The sequence below is a fragment of the Chionomys nivalis genome, chromosome 7 (assembly GCF_950005125.1).
Source record: "Chionomys nivalis chromosome 7, mChiNiv1.1, whole genome shotgun sequence".
Taxonomy (NCBI): Eukaryota; Metazoa; Chordata; class Mammalia; order Rodentia; family Cricetidae; genus Chionomys; species Chionomys nivalis.
The window spans coordinates 77901997-77914361 of NC_080092.1; the positions used below are offsets into that span (position 1 = coordinate 77901997).

Sequence of the window (12365 nt, forward strand, 5' to 3'; positions counted from 1 at the left end):
CTCCTTCCATGACCTTGAAAGAGTGCGAAAGCTTTCCAGTCTGTTTCTTCCCATTATAATACCCATGGGGGTGGGTGGGGGTGGATGGGGGTGGGGGGGTAGGGGGAGTGGGGTGGGGACTGCTCTGACAAGCAGAAGAGACATCAGGCCCACATTCGCTTACCTTATCCACTGGAGCGCCTGTCCTGTGCTGAGTGTCACTGAGGCACTGTGTCAGGCTAATATGATTGTTTGGTTTTGCTTATTTACTGATGCTTGGGATCAAGCCCAAGAGTCTCATAGACTAGGGAAGTCTCTACCACTGAACCACACCCCAGTCTAAATGGTTTCTTTTCAGGGGGAGGGGGAGTTTGAGACAGACTTTCTCTGTGTTGCCATGGCTGTCCTGGAACTCGCTCTATAGATCTAGCTGGCCTCCAAATGGCCTTGAACTCAGAGACCAGCCTCCTTCTGCCTCTTGAGTGTCTAACCTGTTCCTAAAAAGAATTTGTATTGGTTAATGTAAATAAAAAATTAGAAGGGAAGAGGAAAATAAGCTTAGGGCCTTATCTAGTTTACAAAGAGGACATTCTAGGTACTCAGCCCACTCTCCTCCACCCCCAAAGAGAGAGAAAGAGAGAGAGAGAGAGGGAAGGGGAGAGGGAGAAGGAGAGAGAGATTCCAGATATAGAAGCTCACTATTGTCTCTGTGTTGCCTAGGTTAGCCTCGAACTTACTGTCCTCATGCTTCAGCCTTCTAAGTGATTGGATTACGGGTGTGTTGTGTGTGTGTGTTGTGTGTATGTGTGTGTATGTGTGTGTGTGTGTGTGTGTATATATATATATATATATATATATATATATATATATATATGTGAATCAGTGGTGACTAAATGTCCAGATCCGAGAGTCACCTTGAGAGTCACCCGTGCTGAGAAGGAGGTGTCTTTCATAACCCTGGATTAGCAGGTGTCTGAGAGAAAGATGTAGGCAGTCAGCCAAGCAGAACTCTTCCTTCTGGAAGAAGTGGCCAAAAGCACTAGAAAAATCCCTTCTCCACCCTGGGCTAATGGATGAGTGTGGTCAGCCATTAACAAATAATACAAATGACAGTAAGTGCTTGACGAGGGTGCATGGTTTCAAACACCAAGGGTGTTGATCTTCCCAGAAGCCTGATGTGGCGGGCGCTGTCATCCCAGCGTTTCCTCTCAAATGATGTTGACAGCGAGACAGAGATACTGAGGCACCAGAAGTGGGCTCAGGCCCTGTAGTTTCCGAGGCCAAGTGCTCACTGTCCCACCCCCTTGCTCTGGTGCCAGCAGTTACTATTCCCACATACTCTGGGGTCCTGGGCAGGTCACTTTGTCAGGGTTCAGTGTCCCTTGGGTGGAACTACAAGGCTGAGGGACTGGATAGGAAAACCATCCAAATAGCTGGAAAATAACAGGTGTCGCTGTCCTGAGGAGAGTTCATTCATGGAAGGCCAGAGCCTAGCCACACGGAGTCACCCAACGGCGAGAAGGTCAGAGCCTACCACACGGGGTCACCCAATGGCGAAAAGGCCAGAGCCTAGCCAGATAGGGTCATCCAATGGCGAGAAGGCCAGAGCCTAGCCAGACAGGGTCACCCAGCAGTGGGAACCCAAGACTCTTGGAGCTGAGTGGATTCCCCTTCCTGGCTGGGAAGTTAAGCTTCTGTGAAAGAAGGGCCCGCAGAGCCCTTGACTGAGGGAGGGTTGACAGTGAGAGCTTGAGAAGACTCACTCTTTACCACCGAGCCAGCTCTTCAGCCTCCAGAGTGAAGTTTATTCATTTAAGTTGTAGGATCTCAGGTGATGTCTGAGGAAGGCAATGAGGCCTTACCTGAGCCCATTTGTATTCAGACCCAAGACTATTGCTCACCTGAAGTGTTTCTATGTCCAGGGGACATTAATCCCATCAGCAACTTTTGCAGCTTCTCAGTTGGTGAGAAGCTTCAGATCCCAGGGTCAGGTGTTCCTCCCTTTCCTCAGAGCCCCATGATTTCTATATCTTCCTACCCTGCCTCAGGCAAGGGCTGTTGTCTGTAGGCTTCGCCATTGCCCAGAGCTGTTCATTTTGATCCCTCTGGGGCTGGAGGAGGCTGCATGCAACAGGGGAACTTTTCAGACCCTGGCAGGCTTTGGGGAGGAGACCTGAGGGACAGAGGAAGGGTTCAGCAGCTGTGAGCCCTGGGGAAGAAACAGGTCCTGGGGGAAGGCTCTTGGACCTTGAGAAGGGGCTTTCAAATATTCCCTGAGAGAATGGAGTCAAGGGCAAGGCTGGGGGACAGCAGTCTATCTCTGTGAGTGAATCCAAAATGGTAATTAGGCCTAGTGATGTATCTCATTGGGAAAAAACACTCCCTGTTCCCCCGCACACACACATCCTGCTCCCAGGACCTCAGAAAAACAGAAATAAAAATTGAATCTACTGGAACAGACCTAGGGCAGGCTGTTGAGGGAAACCAAATCTGTTGTTGGTTTGAAGATTTTTCTGCCTTTTCTCAGTCTAATTGGGCAGGATGACTCTTGCCTCTTCTGGACACTCCATCAAACCACAGGGTGTTTACAACCATCCAGACCCAAGGACCCGGGGATGACTGATTACATGTATTTATTTTGTGTGTGCCCTCGCTGCAGTGTATGTGTGGAGGCCAGAGATCAATTTGTGAGGATCGGTTTTCTCCTTGCGCCATACGGGTCCCAGGGATCAAACTCAGGTTGTCAGGTTTGGTGGCAAGAGCTTACCTGCACCGAGTCATCTCACAGCCAGGCCTGCTGTCAGAGGCCTCATTTTCGGGGCTTTCAGTTTTGTGGAGAACAGTGGGTATCATCTAGCTGTCCTTTGGGACCTGATATGAAAAATGTTCTGTGAATATCAGAAAAAGAAAACAGCCTCTACTCTCCAAAGAATTCCTCTTTGGTCTTAACAGCTCAAGCAGGGACCCTCTTTCCAGAAGCAGAGCAGCAGACTGAAAAGATGGTTCAGTGGTTAGGCGTGCCGTCTGTTCCCAGCACCCACATGGCAGCTCACGACTTTCTGTAACTCTTGTGGTCTCAGCAGGCACCAGGCATGCACCTGGTGCACAGACTTACATGACGGGCAGGCTTAATACCATACACATAAAGGAAGTCTTAAAGCATTATCGTCATCTTTACTGTCATTGCCATCTTCATCACTGTTGTCATCATTATCTTCATCATCATCATTGCCATCTTTATCACTGTCATCTTCATCATCATTGTCATCATCATCATCGCTGTCATTGTCATCTTCATCATCACTGTCATTGTCATCTTCATCATCACTGTCATCGTCATCATTATCTTCATCATCATCATCATTGCCATCTTCATCACTATCATCGTCATCATTATCTTCATCATCATCATTGCCATCTTTATCACTGTCATCTTCATCATCATTGTCATCGTCATCATTATCTTCATCATCATCATCATTGCCATCTTCATCACTATCATCGTCATCATTATCTTCATCATCATTGCCATCTTCATCACTATCATTGTCATCATTATCTTCATCATCATCATTGCCATCTTTATCACTGTCATCTTCATCATCATTGTCATCGTCATCATTATCTTCATCATCATCATCATTGCCATCTTTATCACTGTCATCTTCATCATCATTGTCATCGTCATCATCATCATCATCACTGTCATTGTCATCTTCATCATTGTCATCATTATCTTCATCATCATCATTGCCATCTTCATCACTGTCGTTATCTTCATCATCATTGTCATCATCATCATTGTCATCATTATCTTCATTATCATCATTGCCACCTTCATCACTGTCATCATCATCGCCATCATCATTGTCATCATCATAGTTATTGCCATTATCATCATTGGTGGCGGCGGCGGCAGCAGTCATGGCTTACTCATCCAGGGTGCTTTCTTCCTGTGGTCCTGTTGCTAAAGCAACAGGATGGAGATGAAGATGGAGATGAAGGAGGCAGCAGCAGCAAGAACATCCGCATAACCTTGGGGTTGTGTAAATGAATGGAAGATGCACATACGGCTTCAGGAGCCAAGGACTGGAAGTCGTGACTGTGCACCTAAGAGAGGGTCTCCGTGGGCCGGGGAGGGGTGTTCTGTCAGAATCTAGAATCTGTTTCTCTGTCACACTGTGACCGTGTGGAGTTGTACTGGTGTGAGGTACACAGAGGATAATCTCCAGTGGGACTTTGAAGGCCTGGGTTTGGGGCTTGTCTTACTAGCTGTGTGAGACCTAGGATGGGTCACTCGGTCCACGACACACATGATGAATAGATAAGTAAGTCATTATCTGAGCCTCAGTTTCTTTGTCTGAAAAATGGGGAAAACAAAGCCTCTCCCATAAGTAGAACTGCTTCCCATGAATCCCTAAGGCTGCTCAAATGCGTGTTCTGACTCAGTGTGTCTGGAGCAGGTGGGCCTGAGTGCTGTGTTTCCACACTGACTCACTCACGCTGCTCACACCGCTGGACCTGTGTGGACCAGCAGGGCTCCTGACTACAGCCCTAACGTCCTTCAGCCAGTGGAGTGGGAGAGTCCCAGGGATAGTATGTCTCCGGTGCCTGGGATCAAAGAGTCTCCTGGGAAGCAGGAGGTTCAGGACTAGAGCCAGGAGAGTCTTGGACCAACTGGAACAATGTGGTCATCCTGTCAGGATGATAAACAAGAAAAGGATGCTTTAGTTCAAATTGCTGTATGAACTGCAAACAACTAGGTAAGGGCGAGCACTACGGCCTCTCCTTGGACCAACTCTACCAGCCCCTCCCACTTCACAGAGGTGGAAACAAGCCCAGAGAAGTTCAGTGATTTGGCTCATGTCACACAGCTCCTCAGGCACTGCTGGGGCTCAGCTCCCACCTTCTGACTCCTTGCAGCTCCTCACCTGCTCCTCACCAACAGCCTCCACTGCTTTTCCCAGCATGCTCCCCTTCATTTGGCGAGCAGGGTATGTTTATTTATAAATTGGCTTGTTTAGAGCCTGAAATCTGGCGTCAGTGGTTTTGGCTGTGAGGAGTTTGAAGATTTTTCTGTTCGTTTGGTCTGATAACTCATGTTTGTGAGGCGGAAAACAGGACTGAGAACATGAGGCTGCTGGAGCTGTGTGAACGTGAGGCATCCAGAAATGTGACGGTGTCAACTCACTCAGGCTTATTCTTCCCTCTAGATAGTGATAAAAAATGCATGAAGTTGGCTTTCAAGGACTTATAAACTCAACAAAAGTCCACCACTGGGGTTGTTCCTGGATGAGGCTGTGGGTGCGGGGCTCCTGCTGGGCCAGTGCCTGGAGCCTTTTCCTCCATAGTCAGGTTTAGGTAAGAGAGGGGCAAGCATTGGACCAAGGGGTGTGGACTCTACATCCTTAATATCATGCTCTGCACGAAGCCAAGGTTGTAAAAGACGTTTAATTTTTTTTAAAGATTTATTTATTAATTATGTATACAGTATTCTCAGTATTCTGTTTGCATGTATGCCTGCAAGCTAGAAGAGGGCACCAGATCTTATTACAGATGGTTGTGAGCCACCATGTGGTTGCTGGGAGTTGAACTTAGGACCTTTGGAAGAGCAAGCGGTGCTCTTAACCACTGAGCCATCTCTCCAGCCCCCAAGACGTTTAATTTTTTATCTTGGTTTTTCGAGATAGGGTTTCTCTGCTTCGCCTTGGAACCTGTCCTAGAACTCACTCTGTAGATAAGGCTGGCCTTGAACTCCCAGAGACCCGCCTGCCTCTGCCTCCCTAGTGTTGAGATTAAAGGCTTGCACCACTGCCTGGTCCTTTTTATTCTTAACACCGCGAATTCATACAAGAAATACAAATACAGTGTTTGTAGGGCAGCCAGAGTCCCCTAAAACCCAGATCCTTCTAGATATATTGAAATTCCAGTAACTTTTTGGAAGAAGACAGACTGTTTTAATTGGTGACATTGATTCTTCTGCTGTGGGTTCTCATGGCCAGGGAGTCCGGGCACAGCCCCTAAGTACTACTTCATGCCAGCCCAAGCCTGTCCCCACGACCAGGAAGACTCAGTCCTGCTCAGAGCCAGCCTGGGTCAGCTCAAGTTGCGAATACTCTGCTTCTGGAAGTGTGTCTGGCTAGCAGCTTTTGCCACCATCCCAATATATTGCGCTAACTGCTGAGTGTAGCTCTGACCTTGTCCAACATATTGTTATTGCTATTTGCTTTATGGAGATAGGAATTATGTAGCCCAGGCTGGCTTCAAACTTGACATGCAGCCAAAGATGACTTCAAATACCTGATCCTGTCACTATCACTATCACTGTCAGACTCCCAAGCATTTGTTCAGTGTTTTTGGCAGTGTGTGTGCATGTGTGTGTGTGTGTGTGTGAGAGAGAGAGAGAGAGAGAGAGAGAGAGAGAGAGAGAGAGATACATGACACAGTGAACCTGATAAAATGTACCAGTTTTAGCTGGGCAATGGTGGGGCTTATCTTTAATCCTAGCACCCAGGAGGCAGAGACAGGCAGATCTCTGTGAGTTCAAGGCCAGCCCACAGAGTGGACCAAAGGACACTTTGAACCTCAGCCTCCGGGTTTGTGGTAGTTTGAATGTAATTGGTCCCATTAGCTCAGAGAGTGACACTATTGGGGTTGTGTGCCTTTGTTGGAATAGCTATGGCCTTGTTGGAGGAAGTGTGTCACTGTGGAGGAGAGCTTTGAGATCTTATGTACGCTCAAGACACTCCCAGTATCTCAGACCACTTCCTGTTGCCCGTGGGAGCCAGATGTAGCCCCTTTTCCATGATCAGTTCCTTCTCCAGCTCCACGTCTGCCTGAGTACTGTCATATCCCACCCAGATGACAACGGACTAAACCTCGGAAACTGTAGGCCACCCAGTTAAATGTTTTCCTTTATAAAGGTTGCCATGGTTATGACGTCTCTTCACAGCTACAGAAACCATAACTAAGACAGGATTGAAAAGTGAGCTCCAGAGTCCCAGGGTCTGCTGGGCTAGGTGGGGTTCATGGCTGGAGAGTGATTTCTTGCTAACCGTGGAAAGTCAGTCTGTGGTACCGAGTGGGGGTCTCCTGGGTGTTGGGGTTCATATGCCTTGTGTTCTAGAATCAGAAACCCCAGGAGACAAACCTACAAATCTAGGAGTGGCTGAATGGAGGAGGCAGCGATGCCCTCTTGTACCCAACCCTTGCATTCTTCCCATATTCCCATTTTTTTGGGGGGGCTATTCCTCCTGTAAAATCGTATTTATTGTTGTATGTGTGTGCACATGCATGTTCGATGGTGCGTGTGTAGAGGTCAGAGGACAACTTGTGGGAGTCAGTTCTCTCTTTCCACTCCACAGGTCTTAGGGATCCAACTCAGGTCTTCAGGTTTGACAGCAAATGCCTTTACCCACTGAGCCATCTTGCTGGCTCTTTGGCTGGTTAAAGGATACAAAACACAGACATCCTAGGACCTGCTGGGCTCTTTGAACAGCCGGGAAAACTCCCCGGTCCAGTTTCACAGATTGAAGCTCCCTACTGTGTGATGGACTTTTGTAGAGCCCCCACCCGCTTTCCCTAGGGTACTCAGAGCCACCATGTGGAGAGGGCACTGGCAGCCACCTGAAGTGCCATGGGGTGGGAAGCCTGGTGCACTATACAGGAGGCACAGCTTAGCCTTGCTGGACTCAGCCAGACATGGAGGGGAGGCCTAAGACCTGAATCCATTTGTATACTCACGCTCCATATCCAGCCCACCAACTTGCTCTAACTCTGGGATCACATTCCCCAGAAGCAGAAATGCTTCTCTGAACAAGGAAGAGGCTTATGCAGTCGAGGACCATAGCTCTGGTGGGGTGTTCGGCTGTTTTGAGGAACGCAAGGCTCTTCAGCTCTTTTTGGTGTAAACAAACAGGTCTTCCTGTTTTTAAATGTCTCTAAGTCCCTTCAAAAGTAACACCTCAGGGCCAGCCAGGCTGGCTTGGCCCAGGCTAACACATCATAACTTTGTTTCCCTACCTGCACTGGAGAGAAGCAAGGTGTCCCTGCCTCCGTCCTGTTTCCCTATTTCAGGAACCCAGAATGGTTACCCAGGTTCAAAGTTGAAGAAGTGCGACAGAATTTGGATGGGGGCAGAGGGGGCTGTGTCCCCCCCCCCCCAACACTAAGTTTACATCATGAGTTTTCCCACTAGCCGACCGTTCTGGTTGGTTTTTATCTTTTTCAACTTGACACAAGCTAGAGTTATTGGGAAAAGAAAGAAACCTCAGCTGAGAAAATGCCTCTATTGCCTCTCGTAGGCAGGTCTACAGGGCATTTTCCTGATTAACGGTTGATGTGGGAGGGCCCAGCTAACTATGCATGGTGCCGCCTCTGGACTGGTGGTTCTGGGTGGCATAATAAAATATGCTGGTTGGGCGATGGCGCACGCCCTTAATCCCAGCACTTGGGAGGCAGAGGCAGTCAGATCTCTGTGAGTCTGAGGCCAGACGGGTCTACAGAGCGAGCTCCAGGACAGGCAGGACTGTTACACAGAGAAACCCTGTGGAGAGGGTCGGGGGAGCAAGGCACAGGAATCAAGCCATTATGTAGCATTCCCCATGATTTCTATACCAGTTCCTGACTCCAGGCTTCTGCCCTGATTACCTTTCATTAGGGTCTGTGAGCCTTTCCAAGTTGCTTTTGGTCATGGTGTTTAATCACAGCAACAGAAACCGAAGTACAGCACCATCTCAGACCCAATGGTGTTTTGCTGGTTGGTCACTGGCAAAGACAGCCACAGGGCGGGTGCCCAGGTCACATGTTTGGCTGTCTCCTGACGGATGCAAGGCGCTCCACTCTGCTTCACTGTCCCTTTCTCAAGCCCCTCCCACAGCCCCTGTCCCCACAGCCTTCTCTCCTTTGGTTTATGAAGCAGAGCGGGCACCAACATATTTCCGGTTCTGTTTGTCACTGGTGTCCTCTCATGGGTCAATTGTGGAGTGGCTCGACTTTTCTGGACCGGATGTATCCAGGTATCTGCAGACAACCTTCCCTCCTCCCACTGACCCACCTGGAGCTCAGACTTTTTTTCCGGGAGCTTCCTTACATGCACAGAAACTGTGACAGAGTGGAGGCTGTGACATATTTATTGGCTGATGGTAGTTATTTGGAGGGAGGGTGAGCGCTGAATTTTCATCGTCCTTTGGAAGCAGATGTGCCCATCACAGGGACAGAAGTACCTTAAAACCAGGCTAAGTAGGAAGGCATCAACTCCATGCCCCCAAAGCTCTTTGCAGAGCTGGAGAGCTGGAGGCCAATTTCCAGGTCAAGGTCCCTCCCTCCCACGCCAGGTTTCTCTGCCCCACCTTCATGGCAACTGTGCTTCAACAGGCTCCAACTGGAGCTCCCTGCTGAGGCAGGGGTGTCTCAAGGAAACCTCTAGCCCCCTGTTTGTTTTTTAATGGCTATAAACCCTCCCTACCCAGGTCAGTCAAGGAGAAATACGAGCCAGGTAAGTTGCTTCTCCCTTTGAAGAAAACTACTGGCGTTGACAACAGGCCAGACCAGCAAGTAAAGCGGGCACCAGGCACATGGTGGAGTAAGCACCCCACTCATTACTGGCAGCCATGCAAGACCGGCTTGCAAGGTGAAGGCTGAGGAACAGGGCAGGGTGCAGCCTGGGCTGCAGGCTGCATGTTCTGATGTCGGCCCTGGGTCTCTGCAGAAAGGATGAAGCAAAGGACCACGGCCAGAAAACAAGAGTTCCACAAGGTTTTTTTTTCTCGCTTCTCATTTGGTTTGTCTCAAGGGATAAGAGCTCTCAGATGGAGGGCACCCCTTCTTCAGGTTTCCAGAGCCACAGGGTTTAGAGTCAAGGGCACTGACTCCATAGCTAGGAAGACCACCCTTGAGTCTACTGACCCTAGAATACAGTAGCCCCAGCAGGGGCTTCAGTGGCCAGGCTGTCTCCAGTGAGGAGGGGCTCTGCTAATAGCTGCAGCGCAGATCATCGAGAGACCCCAAAAAGGAGGCTTCTCCCACCGGAACAGGGAACTCTGAGGTTAATGTTCCTTTGCGTTGCTGTATCCCTTTCTTCTGGGGTGTGAGGACCAAACTATAGTTTGGGCACCATAAGTCGTTGTCTTCCTGGCCCATGGCCAGCTCAGAGGAGGCCAGGAAAAATCACTTCTCTTTGCTGTGACTTGCTTTCATGCCATCCCCAGGTCTCTGGCCTGATGTGCTCAGCACTGCTCAGCCTCCATGAAGCCCTCCTTCTCGTGACCCGACGGCTCGACCTCTGTGTAGGTGGAGTGGCTGGGGTGGTTGCGGAACTTCATGGCTGGCCAGTGGTAAGGTCTCCGCTGAAGAGACACAGAAGCAAAGTCAGCAAATACCACCTCTTCATCGGACTCCCCTCCCCTGAGGGCAAGGTTTCCTCTTTTTTTCTCTTTCTTTCTTTCTTTCTTTCTTTCTTTCTTTCTTTCTTTCTTTCTTTCTTTCTTTCTTTCTTTCTTTCTTTTTTTGAATTTTTGAGACAGGGTTTCTCTGTAGTTTTTGGTACCTGTCCTGGAACTAGCTCTTGTAGACCAGGCTGGTCTTGAACTCTCAGAGATCTGCCTGCCTCTGTCTCCTCCCGAGTACTGGGACTAAAGGTGTGCACCACCACTGCCTGGCAAGGTTTCCTCTTACAAGGGTTTTGAAGAAATGGGGGCTCAGGAATAGGGGCTCACTGTGTAGAGACACCTGGTAGTTAGGGCCACTCTCTCAGCAAGATTCCTCTTAAGTAAACCCACAGCCACTAGAAACCCAATATAGTCCTGGCTGGTCCAGAACTCTCTATGCTTGAACTTGCAGCAATCCTCCTGCTTATACCTCCCAAGTGTTGGGATTATAAGCATGCAACACCTTGCCCGACATTTTGAGAAGCAGGTTTGGAAGGAACACATTTTATCCATCATTGTGTGGTTTGAAAAACTGAGCTAGAAGCTTCAACAGCAGACTGGAGACACGAGACTGTAGGAAGGGATGCAGATGTCCAAATGATCTAGGAGACTCTGAAAATGCCAAGAGGGCCTGCTAGATAGCACGGGTCCTGCATCAGAGTCCATGGGAAACCAAAATGCATAGGCCCTCCCTTGACCCCACCCTTCCAAGTCCTTGTGGCCTAGGAATCACTGGTCCTTGGTGATACCCAGCTAGGCTATAAATTCAGAACGGGAAAGATGCTGTTTCATTTTAAAAGGCTGAGGGAACCTCCTGGGGAATGAGGTCAGTGGGCTTGCAACCCAAGTAGACCCTGGTGTATCAGATGTACCCCTCTGGAACCTTCTCAAATGGTCCTTCTTAATCAGGGTTCTGGGGACATTCACTCTGATATACGATATAAGATGGTTCACTGAGGGGAGCCATCTGCTTGTGACCTCCTAGAGGACAGGGCCAGGGTCACATTCATCTTCACGTCCTCAGACATCATTGTGGGGGGTGTGCATGGGTCTCCAGGAATGTCTTCACCAGTCGGATGGGAGCCAGACATCCTTACTTCCTATGATCTACTTCTGTCCCCTCTGGGTTCTGGACCATCAAACCTGCAGCATCCCCAGCTAAAGCTGCCTAAGAGCACAGCCCTCATGAGCTGGCTTGTCGGCTATCACCTATGAAGCCCACAGAAGTAGGAAAATATGGTAGCTCCTTCATGACTCTGAATACGTTCAAAACCTCAAATTTGGGTACGACAAGCCGCAGATCATTAGGGACAGCCCCCAGCCACTAATAGGACACCTATGGCATTTCTGACTGCCCTCCTCTAGGGGCTTTCCTAACTTCACAAGTGGGAAAGGAGGGAGACCATGCCCTGGGAAGGGAGACCTCCGATGCTGGGTCCCAGGATGATGGGAGCACCAGCCACCGAAGATGGGATGGAGTGGAGGAAAGTTCCTCAGGGAGGTGAGGAATGGCATGGCATGGGATGGGATGGGACAGGACAGGATGGGTTCCGAATGGTGAGGGAAATCCAGATGTGGAAGCTCGCCCGAAGCAGACGCGGGTAAATTCCACACTAACCTCGATGAAGAAGAGCGCAGCATTGGAGTTAGGGTGGCCACTGATGTAAATCCCAGCCAGGATGATGGCCGCTACTAGGAGCACAGCCAGCACGATGCCTACAATGGTGCCCAGGTGCACAGGAGGGCCCTTGGTCTTCGGGGACAAGTTGTCTTGAAGTCCTGTGGAGATAACAAAAAGAAGCTAGGCCTCAAAGCCTTGGGTTCTGACAGGGTCCCCAAGATGAACACCCCGAACACCCACACTTTCAAACCCACAAAGAGGTACGGTGAGAGTTGGTGGAATGAACAACACGAATGTTCTGGCACCTTTGAGGCATTTTCTAGAATCATTTAGAAGCT

General features: G+C 49.3%; 1 protein-coding gene across 1 annotated transcript in view; it reads right to left on the reverse strand.

Annotated features, from left to right (window-relative positions):
* Positions 1 to 9102: 9102 nt before the first annotated feature.
* Positions 9103 to 12365, reverse strand: part of Plxdc1 (plexin domain containing 1) — a 56846-nt gene continuing 53583 nt past the window's right edge. Inside the window, exons 13-14 of the mRNA XM_057776488.1 lie at positions 12025 to 12185; positions 9103 to 10325 (exon numbers count right to left, since the gene is read on the reverse strand). Coding sequence (XP_057632471.1) covers positions 10206 to 10325; positions 12025 to 12185 — 281 coding nt within the window. The 3' untranslated portion in view covers positions 9103 to 10205. The remainder of the gene's footprint in view (positions 10326 to 12024; positions 12186 to 12365) is intronic.